The sequence below is a fragment of the Delphinapterus leucas genome, chromosome 13 (assembly GCF_059928025.1).
Source record: "Delphinapterus leucas isolate spDelLeu-1000000601 "Yukka" chromosome 13, BTC_Dleu_Yukka2, whole genome shotgun sequence".
NCBI classification, from domain to species: Eukaryota; Metazoa; Chordata; class Mammalia; order Artiodactyla; family Monodontidae; genus Delphinapterus; species Delphinapterus leucas.
The window spans coordinates 11,260,489-11,285,772 of NC_143141.1; the positions used below are offsets into that span (position 1 = coordinate 11,260,489).

Below are 25,284 nucleotides of genomic sequence, written 5' to 3' on the forward strand. Positions count from 1 at the left end.
ACAAGAGACCCACTTCAGACTTAGGGACACATACAGACTGAAAGTGAAGGGATGGAAAATAGATATTCCATGCAAATGGAAATCAAAAGAAAGCTGGAGTAGCAATTCTCGTATCAGACAAAATAGACTTTAAAATAAAGACTATTACAAGAGGCAAAGAAGGACAGTACCTAATGACCAAGGGATCAACCCAGGAAGAAGATATAACAATTGTAAATATTTATGCATCCAACATAGGACCACCTCAATACATAAGGCAAATGTTAAGAGCCATAAAAGGGGAAACTGACAGTAACACAATCATAGTAGGGGACTATAATACCCCACTTTCACCAATGGACAGATCTTCCAAAATGAAAATAAATAAGGAAACACAAACTTTAAATGACACATTAAACAAGATGGAATTCATTGATATTTAGAGGACATTCCATCCAAAAACAGCAGAATACACTTTCTTCTCAAGTACTCATGGAACATTCTCAATCATAGATTATATCTTGGGTCACAAATCAAGCCTTGGTAAATTTAAGAAAATTGAAATCATATCAAGTATCTTTTCCGACCACAATGCTACGAGACTAGATATCAGTTACAGGAAAAAATCTGTAAAAAATACAAAAACATGGGGGCTAAACAGTATGCTACTAAATAACCAAGAGATCACTGAAGAAATCAGAGGAAATAAAAAAATACCTAGAAACAAATGACAATGAAAGCATGACGACCCAAAACCTATGGGATGCAGCAAAAGCAGTTCTAAGAGGGAAGTTTATAGCAATACAATCCTACCTCAAGAAACAAGAAAAATTTCAAATAAACAACTAACCTTACACCTAACGTAATTAGAGAAAGAAGAACAAAAAAACCCCAAAGTTAGCAGAAGGAAAGAAATCATAAAGATCAGATCAGAAATAAATGAAAAAGAAATGAAGGAAATGATAGCAAAGATCAATAAAACTAAAAGCTTGTTCTTTGAGAAGATAAACAAAATTGATAAGCCATTAGCCAGACTCATCAAGAAAAAAAGGGAGAAGACTCAAATCAACAGAATTAGAAATGAAAAAGGGGAGGTAACAACTGACACTGCAGAAATACAAAGTATCATGAGAGATTACTACAAGCAACTATATGCCAATAAAATGTACAACCTGGAAGAAATGGACAAATTCTTAGAAAAGCACAACCTTCTGAGACTGAACCAGGAAGAAATAGAAAATATGAACAGACTAATCACAAGCACTGAAATTGAAATTGTGATTAAAAGTCTTCCAACAAATAAAAACCCAGGACCAGATGGCTTCACAGGCGAATTCTATCAAACATTTAGAGAAGAGCTAATGCCTATCCTTCTCAAACTCTTCCAAAATACAGCAGAGGGAGAAGCATTCCCAAACTCATTCTGTGAGGCCATCATCACCCTGATACCAAAACCAGACAAAGATGTCACAAAAAAAGAAAACTACAGACCAATATCACTGATGAACATAGATACAAAAATCTTCAACAAAATACTAGCAAACAGACTCCAACAGCACATTAAAATGATCATACACTATGATCAAGTGGCATTTATCTCAGGAATGCAAGGATTCGTCAATATATGCAAATCAATCAATGTGATACACCATATTAACAAACTGAAGGATAAAAACCATAGGATCATCTCAATAGATGCAGAAAAAACTCTTGACATATTTCAACACCTCGTTATGATAAAAACTTTCCAGAAAGTAGGCGTAGAGGGAACTTGCCTCAACATGATAAAGGCCATATATGACAAACCCACAGCCGACACCATTCTCAATAGTGAAAAACTGAAACCATTTCCTCTAAAATCAGGAACAAAACAAGGATGCCCCCTCTCACCACTGTTATTCAACATAGTTTTGGAAGTTTTAGCTGCAGCAATCAGAGAAGAAAAAGAAATAAAAGGAATCCAACTCAGAAAAAAAGAAGTAAAGCTGTCACTGTTTGCAGATGACATGATACTATACATAGAGTATCTCAAAGATGCTACCAGCAAACTACTAGAGCTAACCAATGAATCTGGTAAATTAGTAGGATACAAAATTAATGCACAGCAATCTCTTGCATTCCTATATGCTAACGATGAAAAATCTGAAAGAGAATTTAAGGAAACACTCCCATTTACCACTTCAACAAAAAGAATAAAATACCTAGGAATAAACCTACCTAAGGAGATAAAAGAGCTGTATGCAGAAAATTATAAGACACTGATGAAAGAAATTAAAGATGATACAGACAGGCGGAGAGATATACCATGTTCTTGGATTGGAAGAATCAACATTGTGAAAATGACTATACTACCCAAAGCAATCTACAGATTCAGTGCAATCCCTACCAATCTACCAATGGCATTTTTCACAGAACTAAAACAAAAAATTTCACAATTTGTATGGAAACACCAAAGACCCCGAATAGCCAAAGCAATCTTGAGAAAGGAAAGCGGAGCTGGAGCAATTAGGCTCCCTGACTTCAGACTATACTACAAAGCTACAGTAATCAAGACAGTATGGTACTGGCACAAAAACAGAAAGATAGATCAATGGAACAGGATAGAAAGCCCAGAGATAAACCTACACACATCTGGTCATCTTATCTTTGATAAAGGAGGCAAGAATATACAATGGAGAAGAGACCACCTCTTCAATAAGTGGTGCTTGGAAAACTGGACAGCTACATGTAAAAGAATGAAATTAGAACACTCCCTAACACCATACACAAAAATAAACTCAAAATGGATTAAAGGCCTAAATGTAAGGCCAGACACTATCAAACTCTTAGCGGGAAACATAGGAAGAACACTCTTTGACATAAATCACAGCAAGATCCTTTTTGACCCACCTCCTAGAGAAATGGAAATAAAAACAAAAATAAACAAATGGGGCCTAATGAAACTTAAAAGCTTTTGCACAGCAAAGGAAACCATAAACATGACTAAAAGATGATGTGCAGAATGGGAGAAAACATTTGCAAACCAAGCACTGACAAAGGCTCAATCTCCAAAATATACAAGTAGCTCATGCAGCTCAATATCAAAAAAAACAAACAAGCCAATCCAAAAATGGGCAGAAGATCTAAATAGATATTTCTCCAAAGAAGATATACAGATTGCCATCAAGCACATGAAAGGATGCACAACATCACTAATCATTAGAGAAATGGAAATCCAAACTAGAATGTGGTATCACCTCACACCAGTCAGAATGGCCATCATCAAAAAATCTAGAAACAATAAATGCTGGAGAGGGTGTGGAGAAAAGGGAACCCTCTTGCACTGTTGGTGGGAATGTAAATTGATACAGGCACTATGGAGAATGGTATGGAAGTTCCTTAGAAAACTAAAAATAGAACTACCATATAACCTAGCAATCCCACTACTGGGCATATACCATGGAAAATCATAATTCAAAAAGAGTCATGTACCACAATGTTCACTGCAGCTCTATTTACAATAGGCAGGACATGGAAGCAACCTAAGTGTCCATCGACAGATGAATGGATAAAGAAGATGTGGCACATATATACAATGGAATACTACTCAGCCATAAAAAGAAACGAAATTGAGTTATTTGTAGTGAGGTGGATGGACCTAGAGTCTGTCATACAGAGTGAAGTAAGTCAGAAAGAGAAACACAAATACCATATGCTAACAAATATATATGGAATCTAAAGAAAAAAAAGGTCCTGAAGAACCTAGGTGCAGGACAGGAATAAAGACACAGGCGTAGAGAATGGACTTAAGGACATGGGGAGGGAGAAGGGTAAGGTGGGATGGAGTGAGAGAGTAGCATTGACATACATACACTACCAAATGTAAAATAGATAGCTAGTGGGAAGAAGCTGCATCACACGGGGAAATCAGGCTCGATGCTTTGTGACCACCTAGAAGGGTGGGATAGGGAGGGTGGGAGAGAGATGCAAGAGGGAGGGGATATGGGGATACATGTATACATATAGCTGATTCACTTCGTTATACAGCAGAAACTAACACAACATTGTAAAGAAATTATACTCCAATAAAGATGTTTAAAAAAATGTTGGCAATCACCAAATTGCTTTTCTTTCTTTCTTTTTCTCTTAATTAAAAAAAATGAGATCTATTTTATATACATTGAAATGCACAAATTGTAATGATACCGTTCAGTGAGTTTTGACAGATGAAATGGTAGATTGCATAGTGCACACGCCATCCATCATCTAAGAAATTCCTCTCAGCCCTTTTTCTATTAATACCTTCCCTTCACTCCCAAGGTTCTGTCTTTGTACCACTGCTCAGTTTGTTTGCTCTGGAGTTTCATAGGAATGGAAGTAGATAGACTGGATCTTCTGATCAGCATGATGTTTATGAGATGTTGAATAGTTCATTCCTTCCTTTTTTTTTTCTGAGTAATAGTTCATTGTATATATCTCTGCCAAACTCTTCCAACTCCCTCTCCCTCTCAAATGCTGATTTCTCTAGGACTCTGCTATGAGTCCAGTTCTTGCAGGCTGACTTCAGAAATTGGCCTTGTTACCTCCAGCTGACCTCAACTGCATCATTCCACAGTTATTAAGGTACAATGTCCTGTCTGTACGCACCTGCGGGAAGAAAAAATTACTGAAGATTTAAGATCTTTTAATTTTTTTCTGCATTAAATGAGTTTGACTGTGTTTAAAAAAATGTTTATTGTTGATGGACATTTAGGATGTTATGGATTTGGTGTTACTATGAATAAGATTGTCAGGATCATTTTTGTTCATTTTTTTTGCACGTATGTTTTCATTTCTTTTGGAAATACTTAAAAATGGTATTAATGGATGTTATAGTAGGCATTTATTTAACTGTCTAAAAAACTACTGTAAACAGTTCTCCAAAAGTTGTTATACCATTTACAACTTTACTAGCAGTGTATAAGAGTTCTGTTGTTCCACACCCTCACTGACATTTTGATGTTGTCAACCTTTTTAATTTAGGTATTCCAGTGGGTACGTAGTAATATCTCATTGTGTATTCATTTTCATTTTCCTGATATTTAATGGTTTGGGGCACTCTTTTGAGTGCTTCCTTGTTTTTCATGTGTCTTTTGTCAAGTGTCTGTTTAAATCTTTTGCCCATTTTAAACTGTGTGCTGTTGTTATTGTTTTTAAAAACACCAAGTTGTAAGGGTTTGTCATACATTCTAAATACAGGTACTTGGATTTTTCCCAGTCTGTAGCCTATTTATTCATTTTCTTAACAGTATCTTTTGAGAAGATGAAGTTTTAAAATTTGATGAAATAATATTTTAACTTAAAATATTAGCTTATAAATTTCCTGGGAAATAAAAGGGGCAAATATGATTTTGATTGTGATTGCATTAAATCTACATATCAGTTTGGGGAGAATTGATATTTCAACAATTCATGAACATGGTATATCTCTCCATTTTATTTAATTCCCTCCAACAATATTTTGTATTTTTCAGTAATAGAATCCTTGAACATATTTCATTAAATTAATTTCAAAAATTTTTAAATGTGTTTTAAAGATCTTGCCAATGGTATATTTAAAATTTTCATTTTCTACATGTATGTTACATATATGTTCCATATTTAGTACACACACAATGAATTTCTGTACATTGACTTGTACAATAAGCTCACTAAAATCACTTAATAGTTCAAGTAGTTTGTAGATTCCCTGAGATTTTCTAAGTACTCAGTAATATCATCTGAGGATAAAAACATTTTGCTTCTTTCTTACCAATCTGTATTTTTTAATGCATTTTTCTTGCTTTGTTGCATTGGCTGAGACCTGCAGGTCAGTGTTGAAAGGAAATATTGAAATGAGGCATCCTTGCTTTTTTCCTCAGTCTTACGGGGAAAGACTTCTATATTTTGATATTAACTGTAAGTTTTTCATAGCTGTCCTTTATCAGATTGCAGAAGCTCCCTTTTACTCCTATTTTGAGTTTCTATCTTGAATATTTTGTAATTTATCAAAAGCTTTTTCTGAATCAATTGTTTTCTGCATATTGATCATATGATTTTTCTCCTTGATTCCATTAATGTAATCAGTTACACGATTTTTTAGTTTTAAACCAATCTTGCATTTTGGGGATGAATCCCACTTGGCCATGATGCTTGTCCATTTTATATAAGATGATTTTACATGCAAACCTTTTGTTAAGGATTACTGTACCTATGTTCATAAGGAATATTTGTCTTTTAGTTCCTTGTTATGACCTTGTTAGCTTTTGGCATCAGGGTATGCTGGCTTCATAAGAGGAAAAATATGTTCCTTCACCCTCTATTTTTTTAAAGAGATTTTGTATAAAATTGTCAATGAGAGTTTTTATCTGGTGTAATACCCTCTGAGAATAAAGAAAATTTGGGGGCAATTTTTTTGTAGTGAGAGTCTATGGCAACAAATCTCCCAGTTTTTACTCATCTTAAAATTTTTAATTTCATCTTCATTTTTAAAGGACAATTTCACTGGATGTTGAATTTTAGATTAATTTGTTATCCTATTGTCTTCTTTCTTTCCTTGTGTCTGATGAGAATTCAGCTATCATTCTTAACATTTTTCCCATGCATGAGATTAAGTTTTCTCTGACTAAGTTTACAATGTTTTCTTACGTTTTGTTTTAAGCAATTTTACTATGGTGTACCTAGGTATGGGGTTTTTTTGTTTGTTTCTAAATTTATCTATTTGATGTTCATTGTACTTCTTGAATATATAGAGGATGTTTTATATCAAATTTGGAAACATTTCAACCATTATGTCTTCTAGAATTTTCCCATTCTCTCTGATATCTGGGATTCCAATTGCATGTATGTTAGGTTGCTAATATAATCCCACAGGGCACTGATGTTCCCTTCATTTTTTTTTTCTTTTTTCTCTCTGCCCCACTTAGAATAATACTGATCTGTTTTCAGGTGTACTAACCTTTTTCTGCAATGTTCATTCTGCTATTAAACCCATCCGTGAATGGGTTTGTTTCATTTTACAATATTTTCAATATTTAAATAAAACTTTTATTTCATTTTTAAACAGTCCTTTTTTCAGTTCTAAAATTTTCCTTTCATTCGTTTTTAGAGGTCACATTTATCTCATGAGGTATCCCATTTTAATCTATTATATCCATTTTTTTCTTATAAATTCTTGAATACATTTGTAATAATTGTTTTTAAAACTTACTGGTCATCTGTAAGTTTGATTTTACTAATTGTGCTTTCTCTAGATTTGGGGTTATTTTTCCTGCTTCTTTGCAGATCTTATACCTTTTGATTATACTCCAGACACAATGTGTAACAGATTTTATTTTCTTTTGTTTATTTCCTTTTCTTTTGTCTGGTGGTTAGGGTATGGGGCTGATCACTAGGGTTCCAGAGTCAAGTTGAGCAGGGGCTGCTTTAATTAGCCCAACCCCCATCCCCACTCCCATACTGCCTTTTCGGTCCTGTCAGCAGTTGAGTTGGCAGGATGTTGGAACACGGTCTCAGAAATCTTTGATTCAGTTTTGGGTTCAACTTCTGGTTGTTACCATGGGAGCTAAGTTCTCTTGAATCTTTTTACATCTTAACTAGAAGTCCTCCCAAATTGCTTTTGAAATCATTTGGTTGATGAAATTCGAAATTCCAGGACCCGTGGACACAGAATTTCTCCATAATAACTTGTGACTGACTCTTACTGCATATTTAGTTCTGGCAGTTTTTGTAGCTTCTGCTTCTTGAAAAAAATAGTTTGACTGAAAATTATTCCTTCTTGGGTATGTTCACATTCCTTTGGGTCTGTACTTATACGGCTGGGCTATCAGCTGATTAAAATGCCATAATCTCATGTATGAAAACGTGTGAAGCTAGTAGTGAAGTTTTACTTTAACCACCTAATTTAATATTCTTTCTCGGTTCATGTAAATGCCTTTGTAGAAAATGCTACCAAGGGCGGCACTGTGGTTACTTTAATTCCATTGCCAATACTTTTATATGGTTTCCTGTATTCTAAAGGGAAGGCTATATGCACTTGTCTTCTTTTTAAACTTTTCCTCTTATGAATCAGTAGCAGTATGAATAAATGTCAGAAGTTCTTATTAAGTGGTTAAAGTTGATACCTCTGTCTCAGCGTTCGTGAGTTAAGTAATGATGATTAAGCAGACTTTGTATTAGAAAATGCCAGAGTTATAAAAAAATTGTTTTTTATTACTAAGTAAAGAACACGCAACAATAATAATATTTATAAATACCCTGTGCCAAACTCACTTGGTTCTGACATTTTAGAGAGAAGGAAGTCACAACATCAAGATTGAAAGTCCCACGCCTTTACTAAAATGGGCTTTGCCAGTCATACTTAGCAGAGAACAGAATTATGTACTCTTTGGTCGAGAAACATTGCAATAGGAAAAACATTTGGAGGGTAAATTTGTCTCTCCTCAAAATAAACTCTCTAGTTAGGCTAAATGAAGGCATTTTTGTTGTTGTTTTTGTTTGGTAAGGAATGCAATTTCTCCACTCTAACATCTCAGACTATGCTAAACATTTTTATCAGATGAAGAAGTAATCAGCATAAAATATAATTCATATTGATTCAGAGAAAATATTAAGCTGGAGCCCTGATTATTTAACAGAACCACAGAATTTCATTTCATGCTAATGAAACTTGGCCATAGCAACCATGAGAATGTATGTGTTCTTGGGACCAAGAAGCTAAGGACTGGCCCCGCCTTGAGGAGCTGGCCAGTGGTCAGTAGAAACAGGAGCAGAGCTCCCCTTTCCCATGGTTGTCGGGTAAATTGACAGGGCTGGAAGCACAGCACACAGTGTTCGATTCTGCCCCACGTAAAGGTTTCAGGTATGTTTTCCTTTATGTTGACCACTAGCCTGGCATTTGGGGCTAAGGTGGCAGATTAGCTGTTACAGACCTACCATTCTGACCCTTTAGAGAATGTTTGTCTACAGAGGCAGGCAATTCTGCAAGAGAGGTGAATGGACGGGAGAGAAGTTGGAAATCTTCCCAACACGTGGTACCAGCTGCAGGGTAATTACTTGATTGAGGCGATTTTCACTATTTGACAGTCAGCCTGTTGCTCTTTGAAGGGATTTGACTTGTGTTTGGTGACTTAAGGTGTGGACCAGAAGAGGCAGGAAGGCCTGTGTAAGAGGAGAATCCACAGAGCAAGTGGCCCTCTGTCCACAGGTAGAGAACCTGTTGTTTCTTGAAGACCCTTGTATCTGAGCCTCATTGGCTTGTTTTCTGGAGAGTTGAAGCCTTGTCCTTCTTGGGAAGAGCATCAGGCTGGCCCTTTCACGTCATGGTGACTGGCTCTGAAGCCAGTGTCCTCAGCACCTTCCTTCAGAAGCAACATCTGAGAGCCCTCTTGCACCACCCATTACTGTCCTAAGTCCTCTTGGGGAACCTGCGGCTGGTCAGATCCATGCTTTCCACGTTGGACACGTGTGGAGTATTGATTCTGACTTAGGGAGAATAGCACAGGTCATACGTTTGCTACAGTGGTGGAGGCATTTCCTCAGGGCAACACCCTGTACCCTCCAGAGACTGGGAACAGTGAGGCACTGGGGGAAAGATGGAGGCAGAATGGAAGCTGTGGAAGCAGAAAGCTCTGGATGAAAACCCTAGTTGTTCCAGTTATGAGGTATGTGACTTGGAGCAAAATCCTAAACTCTTTAAGCCTTGGTTTCCGCATCTGTAAAATGGGCTGGTAGCTGACAGACTTGTTATGAGGACTGAAGGAGGCAGTTAATATAAAGACCTCGTCTGTAACCTGGCACACAGTAGATATCCAGTAAATGGCCATCTCAGGGAGCAGAGCACAGAACACCGGGGTCACATAGCTGCACGATGCTGTTATAAAGATGCTGGAGATGCAGGGATGCTGCCGAATCAAGGCAGCCGAGTGGCTCCCTCTGTACCTTTACGTGTTCAGCCACCTGGGAAGGGGTGTGGAAAGCGTGGACACTACGCGGAAGAGGTGACTCCTTGGCAAAGGCTGGGGGGTACCAATCTACGACATGTCCACTGGGAACTAGGATTGAACAACACAAGCATGGGATAGCAGCAGAGGCTAAAGGCAGGTAAAGGTGGCCAGAGGCACCTGGCAGAATCTCAGTTATATGTCACAGCAGCAGTGAAGGCCGTAAATGATAGGCACAAGCAACATGGAAACCTCACTTCACCAGTCACTTCAACTTATTCCCTCATCTCATCTTTTAGATTAAAAAATATTTGTCGATTAATTGTTTTAAGCTTCCCCTTCTTTGAAAGTTTCTGGCTCACTTCCTAGTTAATCCAACATAAGTCAGTTGAAGAAGAAGGGGCAGAAAATTACGTGAATAGCCCCCAATATCTAGCAATGCCTTAGAAAGTAAAGACGGGCTGCATAGAGATTCCTTTTGAAAAGTATGCGTAACTGCTATCTTATAGCAAGTGTATCTGTGGTTTGGTTTGGTAAGGTTACAAGTTTCCATTTCTGTGCTTTAACCAGCTACAGTCATTGGTACCAAGAAGGACACTCTTGCAAATCACCTTTAGGACACACACATGATGTCATTTCACACATGAGGAAACAGGTCAGGGAAGGCTATTTGCCCATGGTCACAGGACGAGGGAGTGGTGGAGCCTCATTCCACACCTTGGCTGCCTGGTGTGCTTTCGTGAGAGAATTCTCTGCAGACCCATCACCCCTGATTTCCCAGGCATCTGGGGGTCAGATGCCCATGTAAACCTGTTCCTCTATCATCCACGCACATGCAATGCTAACCATGTAAAATCTAGCTCTGCTATTGGAGGTACCTGATCTGAGTAGCGTCTATGTGGTAACGGGACATATAAGGACAGGTATTATTCTTTTATTTCTAACCAGCCCAGACCTCCTGAAAGATATGCTTCAAAATATCACTCTTTAAAATCAATGTTTTTCCAAAAAATTAAAAAATAAAATTTAAAAATAAAATCAATGTTTCCAATGGGTTTACTACCCTTTTGTAAGGCAGGTTGTCCTTTCCTCGAGGTCAGCGTAGGCATGGGAGGCCATTCTGTAAGTGATGGGTGGAACTTCCCCTGGTCCTGGCTTCAGCCTTCCAGGCAGCTAAAGCCAGAAGGGGTCTCAGAGTGCAGGGGGCAGCCACTCGGCCATTGTTCTCCCTTGGCAAGTCAAGCAAAAGCCTGAACAGTGCCATGTCACCTGCCAAGAGCACCTGTGTTCTTCTCCTGTGCCCTGACATTCTGTTACTGACCCAAGAGTGAGTTTTGGAAGAGATTTTATTAATAACACAGTCAAAGCACTGTCAGAGGAGGCCAATTACAACCAGAGATTTAAATAAGAACTGGAGTCTCAAAACATAATACCCCAAATGTCCAAGTTCCAGTTGAAAAACAGTCATCAAACCAAGAACAAGGAAGATCTCAAACTGAATGAAAAAGGACAATCAATATATACCAAGAGGTGACAGAGATGTTGGAATTATTTGACGATTTTAAAGCAGCTGTCATAAAAATGCTTCGACCAGCAACGATGAATACACTGGAAACAAATAAAAAATAGAAAGTCTCAGCAAAGAAATTGAAGCTGTAAAGAAGAGTGAATGGAAATTTTTGAACTGAAAAAAAATTATATATATATATAATAGTCATACATAGATATACAGGTAAGAATTAAGCATTCAGGGAAAATAAAAGTGACAGAAAAGCAAATAGAGGGCTTTTCGGGTAAGCGGCCTGAGATGACCTCTAAAAATGGTTCGCTATTCACTTGACCCAGAAAACGCCACAAAATCATGCAAGTCAAAAGGTTCAAATCTTCGTGTTCACTTTAAGAACACTCGTGAAACTGCCCAAGCCATTAAGGGTAGGCATATCTGAAAAGCCACCAAGTATCTGAAGGATGTCACTTTAAAGAAGCAGCATGTGCCGTTCAGTCGTTACAACGGTGGAGTTGGTAGGTGTGCCCAGGCCAAACAGTGGGGCTGGACGCAGGGTCGGTGGCCCAAAAACAGTGCTGAATTTTTACTGCACATGCTCAAAAATGCAGAGAGTAATGCTGAACTTAAGGGCTTAGATGTAGATTTTCTGGTCACATCCAGGTGAACAAAGCCCCCAAGATGCGGCGCAGGAATTACAGAGCTCATGGCCGGATCAACCCATACATGTGCTGTCCCTGCTGCATTGAGATGATCTTTACTGAAAAAGAACAGATTGTTCCTAAACCAGAAGAGGAGGTTGCCCAGGAGAAAAAGATATCCTAGAAGAAACTGAAGAAACAAAAACTTATGGCCCGGGAATAAATGCCGCAAAAAATAAATGCAAATAAAAGTAAAAAAAGAAAGCAAATGGAGGGAATCAGTATCTAGCTAGTACCTACTATGTGACGAGGCCAGTAATGCTAAATGCTTTTATTATTATTATTATGTAATATAAATATATTATTACATATTTATTACTTAATCCTTACAAAACCCTAAGAGAGAGATAATATTCTCTTTCTACAGATGAAGAAACTGAGGCTTGGCAAAATGAAATGATCTGTCCAGGTTCTTTCGACTAACACAGCAACTATTTTAGGATGGCTTCACAAAGGCAGTGAATCTGTAACCAAGTACAGAAGAGACCTGGTTCAGTTGCAGTGTGTCAAGTGAGGGAGAATGGGAATGTGGTCCAGATCCCGATCGTGAAGAGTGTCGTGCGAAAGGCAAGATACGTTTCCGTGGCCCCAAGTAGAAAGTGCAGGTTGTGATTGGATGGCGGATGAGGAAACTGGTTATGGGAACTCAAAACATCGAGTGCTGCTAAAGGACTCAAGTCCACAATCGGTCATTTTACCTTAACCTGAGAAGCAGGTGGACGTGATTCCAGGCTTTGGGGAAGAAGAATGATCAGATCAAGAAAATACTCGAGGAAGGTAACCTTGCACAGCAAGAATCTAGAGAACGTAATGAAGGTCTGAATGAAGGGGCTACGGAAAAGAGCGGAGAGGGTTCTCGAACCAGATTCCGGGATAAAAATGAAGAGAGCGGAGAAACTCTGGATGACTTTTCCATGGCTGATGAAGACAGACCACAAAGATGAATCGACCTTTCTCTTGATGAGAAATGTTTGAGGTGTGCCTGAGGGATGTGCACTGATACCTCTGATACCCATTTCATTTAACATTTTCAACAACTATTTGGAGAAGGTGGTTCACTGAAATGAAGAAATACATTCTGACATTGTTTCACACACGTGCGCGTGCACCCATTGTTATGAAAGGCTTCAGACATCTTAAAGGGGTCGAATCATAAGATAAGGTGTCTCTGTACCTATTCCCCAGCTCGTCACTTTCACGCTGCCCATCCTCTCCCAAGTGGAGTCCACCGACTCAGTTGTTGAAAAGTATACGTGTTGATGTATACCTTCGTCTTTAAGGAGGATGCTCTTTACAGCTGTTTTAAATGAGAAAATTTAGGCATCATAGAATAAAGAGAAATCCAACCAGACAGAATGGCAAGTCATGCATCCACATACCCATGCCTGATTTCACATCCTGTCAACTCAGCCCCCCGAGTGTAAATGGATAGATTCACATTGAAACTTCCCTGGATATGAGTTTCTTGGAAGCTTTTAGAGGCCTTGATAATGGTATTTGGGGGATAAAGAGTTGATAACTTTCTGCTTTGCTGCCTTTTGCATCTTACACTGTGGCTTCACATAAGTACCTCATTCCATCCTGTCACCCGCACTCTAGTGTAGACAGACTCCAGGCCTTGGAGATGAACGCCTGCTGGCCATCCTTGTTTAAGGCATCTCTGCGAGTCAGGAAACACTGCAGTCCTGGTGAAGTGAGGCAATAAAGAGGCACCCGTCCATCACACAGGGTGCCTCTGGCTGGGCCTGACCAGACCCCATCTGTTTCCCTCTACTAATGGCACAGGAGAACTTAAGCATTTACAAGACTTGGGATCCCTAGTTGCAAAGATTTTCTGTCTTTTTTCCCCCATCCTTGACACTTTGCTTGTACTGAGGATTTACGTTGGAGGCTAAAGCCCCTCACAGAGATGCTGAAGGAGTGGAGGATGGTTATAAGGCGAGTCCTGGTGATTTGCCTTCTAAACTGCACTGGGGAAGTGGGCTGGGTGGTGGTCTGCAGTGAGACCTCCAGCCCGCTATTCATATTCTCTCCCAGATGCCCACTAACCGGACACTCATCTGGCTTTATAAGCTATTCTTTCAGGACTGACATTCTCTCTTTTCCATTAAGCCTATTGGTCAGCTACACCTGTCAGCTGCTTTAATTGTACAATTATAGCACTGTCCTCAGATAACTAAGGTAAGAAGGTAGAAGTGCAGCTGAAGGTAACCCCAGTGGATGGCAATTTGAATTACAATTTTTTTTGTTTCAGTTACCTATTGCTGTGTAACATACAACCCTAAAACTTAGTGTCATGAAATAACAGTTGTTTATTTCTTGCAATTCTGTGAGTAGGCAACCTGGGTTCTAGTATAGTTTTTCAGCTAGTCTTAGGTAGGGTCACTGCAGTCATCTGAGTTTAACAGGCCTGAGGGCCTCACTCATGTATCTAGCAGTGGGTCTGGCTCTTGGCCAAGGCACCTCGGTCCATCTCCACATAGCCTCTCATCCTCCAACAGACTGGGCTTCTGCACAGCAAGGGGTCTCAGGGTCCCAGGGGAGCAACAGCAGGAGTTGCAAGGCTTCTTGAGGCCTAAGCTCTGAAACTCACACAGTGTCACTTTCTGCACATGCTATTGGTCAAGTCACAAGGCAGCCCAGATTCAAGGTGGAGAAAAAGACTCTTATCACGGTGCCCAGGCAAGAAGGGGGCTAATTAAGGGACATTACAACTTGGGGTAAGGGACTTTACACCAACAGAGAACAGCATAAGGTCGTCTGGTGCTGGGAACAGAGATGTGGGGATATGGGAAGAGGCAGGAAAACCTTCTGCACAGAGTCTTAGGAATAGCTGGGGTGTTGTAAGCACACCGGGTACCTTGGGCATCTGTTGTATAATTAACACCAACACCATGGAAAAATAGAGTTTGTTTAGAGGGCTGTAAAGCTTAGTCACTGCCCATCCTAGGCCATCTTGCGCTCCCAACTGGAAGAAGGAAAATGCAGGGAGAGTCAAAAAGAGGAAGAAAAAACTAATCTACTGCAACCAGGTGTGGATGGAAAGCAAAACCGATGTTATAAATCCCTCCCCCCAAATCCATATATTCACATATCCACATACTGTCCCTCCCTCATGGGCTGTTTCCTGTTTCCTTAAAGTAGACGTTCTCCAATCCTGCTCACGGATACTTCCAATGGATCTTACGTTCTTATTTTTAGACCAATACTTCCCTTGCTTCGGAGCTGTCCTTTTAAAAATTTTCTGCAAGAATTTGTAACTTGTTCATATTCTCTTATTTTTAAAGGGCACTTCTCCATTGATGTCTTTTCAAACTGGTGAGTATTCTTTGTAAAGAGATGGGTGGGCTTGGGGTGCTTTATCCAGCACAGTTGGCTCACATGCTGGTAGGATGGGGTGAGGGAAGGTGGCTACAGTATGTACCATTTTTATGCTTACAGTATGGAAGTATATGTTTGGTAATAAAACTAAATTTGTATAGTACTTGGCTAAATCCTAAAGGGCTCTCTGGTAATAAGAAAATGCTGGAATTGAGTACTAACCAATGCTACAGTAGCTACCTAAGTTTACTTGGTATGAAGATCGTATTTGTAAAAAATCTCTAAAACTACTTAATAGCTCCACGAGGTAGGAGGCCTGTCTCTGCAGTGTGCGCCTCTAACTCCAGTGCCCAGCAAACCCCTAACACAGGGTGGACTACAGTACATACTTTGTAAGTAGAAGAATGATCATTATTATTATCATCCCCACAGGCAGAGGTGGGAGGCAACCTGGGATCAGAGTCAAACGCGTTATAATAGGAATGATGCCTGATCCTTCCATCTGGACACTAATCCTTCTGGGTTCATGTTGCAGTCTGTGACACACGGAGAAAGCAAGAAGGAGGGCTCTTTCACACAGCCCCAGAAATTCAGGTTTAGAAAGAAATCTTAGCAATCAACCGTCTTCTCGGTCAATCCAGTATTCCTCTTTATAAATGTCTTTAGAGGGTTTGGTCCCTGAACACTTACATGCAAGGAAACACTCTTTTTCACCAGCCATTGGATTCTTTTCTCATAAAAAATCTACTTTATTCTCACTCCTAAAGGTGTAAAAATATCGAATAGAAACCTGCCTCCTGTCATTTCTACCTCTGGACGCTTATTCTGTGTTCGGCATCAGACGGACCAAACCCATGTTCCCTTCCACACAGTGCTCATTCGAACAATTGAATTTCCCCTGTTGCGGAATAGATGACAAAACTGGTTGAGTTTCATAATGCTAACGAAAGGAAAAATTGTCTTGAATAACGATATTACAATACGTGCAAAGTTTAGGGATTCGTACACCATCTCATGGTTTTGAACTGTGTGGGTAGAGACATTGAGAGTTGACAGATGAGTCAGGGATTTGTCAGGAGTATTAATTACAAACTTTGAAATCTTGGTCAGTGAAAGTTCATCATAGTACATCTTGCAAATATGATCAAAGTCTTTTCAGTACTGATTTGATGACGCTTAACCACAGTGTGTAAAGAATGAAGGTTTTCATTAGAAATGACTGATGTACTAGAGCACGCTGTAAGGGAAGATGGATTGTTGGACTATTAAAATTCATGCTCTTCCCCCACCCTACCCCACCCCTCTTTTGGGGGCCCTACTCTCATTGTCTCTGAACACCTGACACGGCGTTTTGAACGGCTGCAAACACCTGTAGTCTTAACAGCATTAGTGCAGCTCAGCGATGGCCACCGCCATGAGGGCAAAGGTGGGGCTGGTGTTAAGCGATGTATTTAAAACCATAAACGTAAACCATAAAAACCTGGGGGCTAACTGTAATTTGGTGAGTGGAAGAAATTTACGGCTGGCTGAAAACTTGAAAAATGGAGGAGTAAAGTGCGTAGCTGCTAAGTGGAAAGGAAAGCAGTTCTTCTGTCTCGCCCTTGTCAAGGTTTAGGAAAACAGTCTATTATTTTTGAGACCTTTTTTTTTTTCCTTTCTCCTGGCACCTAAACCATGGAAAATGAAATAAAAACACACTCAATGCAGCTCCTGCAAAATCACTGGCCTTCATTTCCCTCTCCCTTCTGCAAGGAAGACTAATCCGTGCCTTCCAAAGGTTGTCAGAACATGGAGGGTGTCAGTGGGGTTCTTTTGTGCTAATTTCCCACAGGTAGATTTCCCACAGCAGCCAGGTGGAAGGCACACAAAGGTGCCAGTGCCTGGTCTTGGTCCCCCAGGCCCGCTGTGCTGGTGTTTCAGGAACCATGGCCTGCTGCCAGCCATGGGTGGGAGGTGCTAGTCCCCAGAGAACTGGGGCTGGTCTCCTCTGGTTCACCTGTTCTGATGCTCTTCCCGTTCAGTTGCCTCTGTACGCCAGAGGGTGGCACCCCAGGCACTCCAGAGGTGGAATTGAGGAAAAGGGAAAGAACTGGAGGAGAGGTGGGGGGAAGGGGATCGGAGGGGAGCGAAGGGCTGGAGAGAGAAGGGCTGGAAAGGGGCAAGTTGATAAATTGTCTGATTTTGGTCTCCGGCTGCCAGCTAACTTGGAGCCCACCCCTACCCCTTCACGGAATAAGCGGGCTTCTGCCAGACTAAGTGTCAGAGTTAGGAATTCCTAAGATGAAGAAGGCTTGTGACGGTGACCAACAGCCTCTACCCTCCTGGGTCCCAGGAAATCGGAAGGGAAACTAGTGTCAGCGGCTGCTCGGTGTGCCGGGGCTTCGGGGGTGGGCGTCAAGCCGCTGGCATCAAATCGCTACGAGTGAGCACATCTGACCCGTCCCTTTGAGTCGTGTTTTGCAGTTGCTCTATTTGTGCAACTCACGGAAGGATGATGCCCTGAGGGTGATCTCCGCCTTTAACATTCCACGCACCAATCGCTGGAATCGCCAACCCGATGGCCTCCTGGGCCTTCTACCCAGCACCGCAGCATCCCCTGGCCCGGGAAGGAGCGCGGTCTCCGCGGCCCAAGCTGGGAGCCACCTTATAGCGGGGGTGGCGGGAAGGGTGGTGGCCCGCCGGCAGCAGTCAGAACGCTTCTCAGACGCCTGGAGCTGGGGCCCGAGGCCGGCTGGCACGTGCTGGGCCGCGGCCCTCAGGGATTTTGGTCGTGCGGTGGGGGTCCCGCTGAGCCTGGCGCGGCGCACTAAGGCTGTTGGGAAAGGGAGCCAGGTGACAGCCCCGAGAGTGTGGCGTTTTATCCTCTCCTTGTAACCACGACTGGCCGGGCCATGCCCTCTGCCGCCTAAGTCACCAGATCCCCCTAGACAGAGTGGGCTCCCCTTACCAGCGCGCTCCAGAACTGGTTGCCAGCAAAGGCCTCCCACTGTCAGTGGTGACTCAGATTCCCAGTGATTTGGGAAGATTGTTGTGTTGGGTGGAAAGAAATAAAACTATGAAAATCAAACACCCGCGGGCAAAGGCTCAGTCCAGCAAGTGATGCTTTTCCAGCCCCCTTGGGCTCCGCGAGGAAAATACACGAGAGGGGAGAGGGTGAAGTGTGAGCCTGGAGTTTTGCTCTGGGCAAAGCACGAACCGGGGCTCGTCCCTCCAGGGCAGGCAGCTCCCGGAAGACAAAGCGCAGAAAACGTTTTGACCGAATGAATGTGTAATCTATTCTTGAGACGAGCAAAGAGACAGATAAAGTTGAATAAAGATATTAAGCGTTAGGAAGCCTCCCGCTGCTTGCAGAGGACGGAGAGGTGGAGCAGGGCAATACACTGCAGTTAAGCTGGTTTCGGAACTTGGAGAGACCACGCCGGCGACGCCTGTGGTTCCAGCGAGGGCCGTAGATGTCGCCCGACTTCATTCTTGCTTTCAGTCCAAGCCATCCTCCGTACTCCCTCTCCACATCTCCTGGAGGAGGCAGGAGGGGACATCGCTCTGCTTGTGTCTGCAAAGGCGACATCCAGGACCGGAGCGGAGACCTAACGCCCACCCGCCCTTCTCTAGACTCGGACTCTGCGGGAGAGGGCGGAAAGGGCTCGTGGTCACCCGATGCCAGGCGCTTGGCCGAAGCTCCCCAGCACAGTCTGGGTTGCACGAACTGCCGCCTCCGCCTCCGAGCCGACCTCCTGCTTGTGCCCCAAATAAGAGTATTTAGACGGTTGCTTTCCCCGACTCCTTTTTTTTTTTTTAGTGCTTACAGGGTCACTAGAGCAGACGACGCGGGGGCGGCGGAGCTGCACAGAAGCAGAAGACAACCATCAGGGTTTTTTCTGTGTGGTTCTTTTCCGGTCCCTGTCTGCGTCGTCCAACTCCACGGAGAGCGCGGAGCAATCGGGCGCGCGGCGGGTTTGGGGCTCCTCTCCCGCACAGCAGGTTGGTCCGTTTTCCCCGGGCGCCACGATAGGCGGTTAAGGCGCAGAGTTTGCCTGCGGCCGCCACCTGTAACACTTACAGGAGCTCCAGATGCGGGTATTGTAGACCTCTCGCCTCTGCGTCTACTTCGCCACATCCACACCCGCGTCCTTTCCCTCCTGCAGCGAAATCCCCGGGGTGGAGCCCGGCGCGCGTTCTCAAGCCCCTCCAGAAACCCTTGGCCTCCTTCACCTCGCTAAGGACTCTCGGGAGGATGCGCGGAGAAGACTTTGACCTGGGGCTGTGTTGCCACGCTGACGTTCCGTATCTGCTTACAAAACATAAAAATTGACCAAGGTGGCCAGACAGCGGGACAACTCCTCACTGTCTTGCTTCTCTGCACCGAGGCACCCTTCTGGGGTGCGGGTTAGGGAGGCCCCTAAATTGAGTCTGTAGTCCATCTAGCCTGGTCTCTCCCGCGGCGGGATGTTCCATCTCCCAAGCGATTTGCCCCCCACTACTCCGCTGCGGGCCTCTCAAAACCAGGGGAGCCCAGAGAAGGGCAGAAGTGGGAATGCAGGATGCGCATTTAAATGTCAGATAGGGGTGCGGACCTAGAGGAGGACCAGGGTGTTCACGGAGTTTGGTCTTCCGGGGAAGGAGTGGGAGTGGGGCCTTCGGACACCAAGGAAAAGGGGAAGGGGACTCGCAGGGAGAAAGGGTGGGAGGTACTCTCCCTACTGCTCTGCACGGCGCCGTCCGAAGCCCTCGGCGCTGTCTTCTCTGGCCGTAACACGCCTAGGGACGGTTCCTGGACGGTTCTCTGAGAGCCCGACAAATCTCTAGTATCCCAACCAAGTGGAGGCACCATCCTGTCTCCCACCTGGAGGCCACGACCCTTCTCAGTCCTTTTTTCTTAAAATGATTTTTTTTTTTAGTTCTTTTTTCATTTCCCTATTTCACCTGCTCTGCGCTCACTCACTTCCCGCCTCGCACCAGGGCTGCGGAAAAAACGCCTCCGGGGATCGCTCCTGGCCCTTTTCTCAACTCTCCACCAAAGGCTATGCCTCTTACCGGGGAGGTTCGGCGCGGGAGAAAAACTAGGTGGCCCTGCGGGGTGGCTTAGAGAGGGCGCCTAAAAAGTATCGCTTGAGACGAGGGCGAGGAAGATGAGCAACCTGCGGATGGGGGTCCCACGCGGACCCCCGGAATCTGGAAGGGAGGAGAGCTCAGAGACCCCTTGCTCACCCGTGGACCCGCGCGTTCCCGAGGACCCACCCAGTCCTGGCGCCTGCCCCAGGGCGGCCGAGAGAACTCCCGAGGCAGAGCCTGGGCTCAGGGGCGCCTCCTGAGGCTTTCCGCTGGCGGCAGCGGCCGGGCCTGGCTCCGAGTGTGCCCGGAGCACCCCCCTCTGTTCCACGCGCACGCCGTGGCCACCACTGGATTGCCGGGGGGGGGGGCGGAGGGGTTGGCGGCGGGGAAGAGAGGAGAGGGCACACTTTGGGGTGGGGGATGGGTGCGCACAGAGCAGTCCGCAGCCCAAGTCACTCCAGTAAACACGCCCGGCAGGGGCAGGGACGGCGGCGCGCGCAGCTGGGAACCCAGCAGAGACACCCCCGCCTTTACCTGTCCGTGCCTGCAAGCGCCGGCGGCCGCGGCGCCGCGGGGGCGGGGCTTGCCAGCCCGCGCGCCGGGCGGGACTTAGCGGGGGCGGGGCCCGCGGTGATTGGGCGCGAGCGCGGGGCCTCCAGCATGAGCAGGGGAGCAAAGCCGCGCAGGTTTCATTTCGCTCCGCGCAGCCTCCAGGTTTCGAGCTTGCAGGAGCGCTGCGTCCCTCGTCGCCGCCGCCGTCACCAGATTCTCTCAGCCTCCCTGAGCGCCCTGCCCTCTGAGGCCAGCATCGCTTCAGACTGCTGGATTCGCCTCGCTCCCGCCGCCGCCGCCGCCGCCGCCGCCACCGCCTCGGTGCCCTTCCCCTGGCTCTAGTCCCCCCAATGTCTGACTCTGACTCTCGGACCGAGAAACGCAAGGTAAATACTTCCGAATCCCGGGAAGCAGGCCGGGTACTGATGGAAGATTGGAGCGGGAGCCAGCACGGCGCCACCTCCAGCCCGCTTCCCGCGCACGTGCAGGCAGAGGCGCGCGTCCCCGTCCGGTGTGGCGCGGCAGGAGGCGGTCACCAGTGAGGGTCGAGTTCCCTCCCCAGGCAGGTCCTCTTTGGGGAGGGGTCGTCCGCACCGAGGCTGCGAGCAGTTAGTCGAAGTACGGCTCGGGCGGGGATGCGGCACGCGGGGGTGGTGAAGCGTCTCCGGGCCGGTTGGGAGAGGCAGCGCGTGCTCTCCGCACTGGCCCGGGAGCTGGGGGCCGCCGCGCAGGACTGGGCTGCGCGCCCAGCCGTGAAGTCTCGCCGCCCGCCCGCCCCGGCGGCGCACGAGTAGCTGCCGCGAGGTACGAGCCGGACTCGCGTCTCGGCTTTTCTCGGGCGCGGGCCCCCTGTGAAGGATTTATGGAACAGTGATGGTGATTAAACTGACGGGACTCGGCTTTTCCTTTTACTCGTTCAGGCCGACGTTTTGGGCAACTGCTGCGTTCGTCCTTTCTCTCGGACGTGTCTGGGGGTCCTGTCCAGTGTGCGGGCGCCCTGCGGACGATGCCAGACGCACGGTCCACAGACAGCAAGAGACAGAGGGCCTCCTCCGACCGCTGGGGCCACGCGATGGACCAGCCGCTGGCTGTAGAACCTGCCCGGACCGTGGGGCCAGACCGTCTTAGCGATTCGGGCGTGCCCGAGCGCAGTGCTGGCTGGCAGTGCCGTGCCCTCGGGGGCCTCTTACTCGGGGTTGGCGCAGGTAGTGGAAGGCCCGCCGGACACCGGGGATGGGGCTATGGATGTGTTCCTTGTCTGCGGTGGTCACGGGTGCGCGCGGAAATGCGCGTCGGTGGCCAGGGGTAGCCGCTCAGATTTGGTGCGTGTCCCGTGGCGCACGGGGAGAAAGAGGGAGGAAGTTGGAGGAGGATGGGGGCTACAGCTGGGGAGGGGGTGACCTTTAGGGTCCGCATCTTAGCGGGCCTGGGCGGGGGTCGGCTGCTGGGACTGGAGTCTGGGGCCGGCCGTGAGGGTCCTGTTTTGTCTCCAGGTGACTGGCTACGGGGGGCGGCGGGAGCTGCGGAGGCGCGCGCGGCGCCCGGACTGGCGGAGGGGCGGGGCGGGGTAGCCTGGGCAGCCTCCGGCCCCGAGGCCGCGGAAACCTTCGCTGCGGCTCTCGCCGCAGCGACGGCCGGAGCCGCGTTCGGAGGCGAGTTTGTCAACAATCGCCTGGCCTTTGGCGGCCTGTCGGGCAGGCGCCGCCCCCGCCGCCGCAGGCGATTGGCTGTGGCGCGGAGCGACCGCACGAGGGCCAATTGGGAGCGCGGGCACCCGGCGCCAGCGGCGCGGGGAGGTCGGCGGTGCCGGCGGCGGCGGGCGCAGTGCGCGAGGGGAGGAGCGGGAGGAGGCGGAGGATGTTCCCGGCGGCTGCGGTCGGGGTAGCGCGTACCGGAGACGCGGCGTGCGGAGCCCTCAGCTGCCCGGCAGAGCGCGGCAGCGGACGGGCGGCGAGTTGCAGGCTCTCCGCTGCCCCGGGCGCTCCGACCGCGAGTCCCGGGCTTTGTCTCCCGGGCCGCCTTCGTGTTGACGGTCAGGGGGCTCCGGGTCGGCGAAGGGCGCGGGCTGGGCGCCGCCGGGCCCCGGCCCGGACGCGACGCTCGGAAGGGAAGGGGCGGACGTGAGTTTCGGCCTGATTGCCTTCGATGGGGAGAGTCTATGGGGTACAGGAGCTGCGCGCCCCGATGCCGCCCAGCGTGCGGAGTTACTTGCAGACTTTGCAGGGGTCGCCAGGGGACGGCTTTGGGGACCCCCTCCTATTTGGACGTGTGCACCTAACAGTGCGCGGGTGTACCTCGGAGAAGTTCCGGCGAGTTCGGTGTGGCGCGCTGCCCCCCCGCCCCCGCAGCCGGAGGAGGGGCGCGCGAGCCGGGAGCGGGAGGGACCTCGGGCGGGCGGAGAGCCGGAGCCCGGCTGGGCCGAGCCGCGCTGAGTTACAAACTCTATTGTGACGCACTTACTACGACTGACGGCCCTTGCCAAACCTTCCCCAGACTTGCTGTCCTCAGCACTTTCGGCAGAACAATGGGGCCGGAGCGGGGAACGCGGCCAGCCGCCTGCAATCGCATCTGCGCCCGCTCCTGGGCTCCAGCGGTGTATCTGATCCCGGGAAATCAGAGCCCGCTGGGAGTTTCTGACTTACTCTAGTCGGGCCTGAGCAAAGAGCACATGTGAATAGATCTCAAACAAGCAGCCTCTCCTAAAACGTGTGTGTGTGTGTGTGTGTGTGGTGTGTGTGGTGTTAGAGCACTAGTTCCACCAGTAATTGACATTGTTGCTGTGTTTTGTTTGGTGGTAGGGAGTTTAGTCCCTCCAACCCACCTCACCCGCCCCCCCAAACAAAGATAATGCTACCTTTGTTATGCAGGTTATTTTTACTATTATTTGGAAGAGCGTATGGAAAACTATTCCTATATAAGCAATGACAGTATTAAAGTGTTGGGCATTAATTCTAAGGATTTTTCATGAATAGGTGAAAGTCTGCCCATTTAGGTATTCATTGTAATTATTGTTTTGCTTAAGATAACCCTAGTTTTAATTTTCCTTGCAGAAAAAAAGACCAAATGGCAAAACAACCTTCCGATGTAAGTTCTGAGTGTGACAGAGAAGGTGGACAATTGCAGCCTGCCGAAAGGCCTCCTCAGCTCAGGCCTGGGGCCCCCATCTCTCTACAGACAGAGCGGCAAGGTAATCCCGAAGGAGAAGGGGACCGCTGCCCCCAAGGCAGCCCACAGGGCCCACTGGCCCCACCGGCCAGTCCCGGCCCTTTCGCTACCAGATCCCCGCTTTTCATCTTCGTGAGAAGATCTTCCCTGCTGTCTCGATCCTCCAGTGGGTATTTCTCTTTTGACACAGACAGGAGCCCGGCACCCATGAGTTGTGACAAATCAACACAAACCCCAAGTCCTCCTTGCCAGGCCTTCAACCATTATCTCAGTGCGATGGGTAAGCAATGCCTGGGGGAGCGGCAGTGCACGTGTGGTTGCTTGAGTCTCTGTCCAGAGACTGTGTGTAGCATTTAAAGCCCCCTTTGAGAATCCTTTTACAGATATATTCCATGTTTTGTTGGGAATGACGCATACGTCAAATAAAACATCCAACCAACATTTAAAAAACACGTTACCAAGTTCTGTGGCAGCGATAAGTTGAGGTCCAAGCATCAGCCTATCGGGCAGTATATCTCGAACCCCTGGTGCCTTCATTAAAGTATCCAACTGTGGCATGTTGTCCTAACCCCTAAGATTTCCTCATTAATGACATTCTACTTGAAAGGGACTCAATCAGTTAACGGCAGACAGAGTAATAACCTGACCAAAAGTGTGGAAGAAGGGATGAGAGAAGTGAATCGTTTTCAAAAATGACATTTTAAGAAGATGAAATAGCTCATATCAGCCTTACCACCATAGAACCCTGAAAATATTTTGTTTTCTACTCAGATTCCTATTTGGGCTTATTTTGTTCGCTTGGAGGGTTTGGACATAGTACTAATAAGATTAGATTGTGGGTCTTTATTTCAAGGATTAAAGACAGTTTCAGAATCTGAAGGAGGAGTGGCAAACATAAATGCCCAGAAAAATCTGGCAATCCCATCGGTGAGGGAACTGACCTGGTGGGGATTATGGCAGCTTGGAGAGCGTTTGTCCTTGTCCATTTTGCTCCTAGTTGGGGCTGTGAGGGTGTGTGGTCTCAAGGTGGTAGGTTTTCCTATAGGGCCAGATAATCCGAGAATGCAGATTT

The 25,284-nt window shown here is 46.2% G+C and overlaps 2 protein-coding genes across 6 annotated transcripts in view; both read left to right on the forward strand.

Annotated features, from left to right (window-relative positions):
• The window catches only part of ACOXL (acyl-CoA oxidase like), a 372,543-nt gene extending 353,288 nt beyond the window's left edge, over nt 1-19,255 (forward strand). The window contains 2 exon segments of the mRNA XM_089922788.1: nt 17,907-17,968; nt 17,970-19,255. Coding sequence (XP_089778914.1) covers nt 17,907-17,968; nt 17,970-18,093 — 186 coding nt within the window. The 3' untranslated portion in view covers nt 18,094-19,255.
• Nucleotides 19,256-21,213: 1,958 nt separating this feature from the next.
• Nucleotides 21,214-25,284, forward strand: part of BCL2L11 (BCL2 like 11) — a 45,840-nt gene continuing 41,769 nt past the window's right edge. Inside the window, exons 1-3 of one of the 5 annotated variants that reach the window (XM_022599187.3) lie at nt 22,613-23,167; nt 24,098-24,234; nt 24,403-24,492. In XM_022599187.3, the coding sequence (XP_022454895.1) occupies nt 22,905-23,167; nt 24,098-24,234; nt 24,403-24,492 (490 nt within the window). In that variant the 5' untranslated portion in view covers nt 22,613-22,904. Of the gene's footprint in view, nt 21,434-22,408; nt 23,168-24,097; nt 24,493-25,284 lie in introns of those variants that run through there. The other 4 variants (XM_022599190.3, XM_022599189.3, XM_022599188.3 and 1 more) reach the window with 4 other exon arrangements.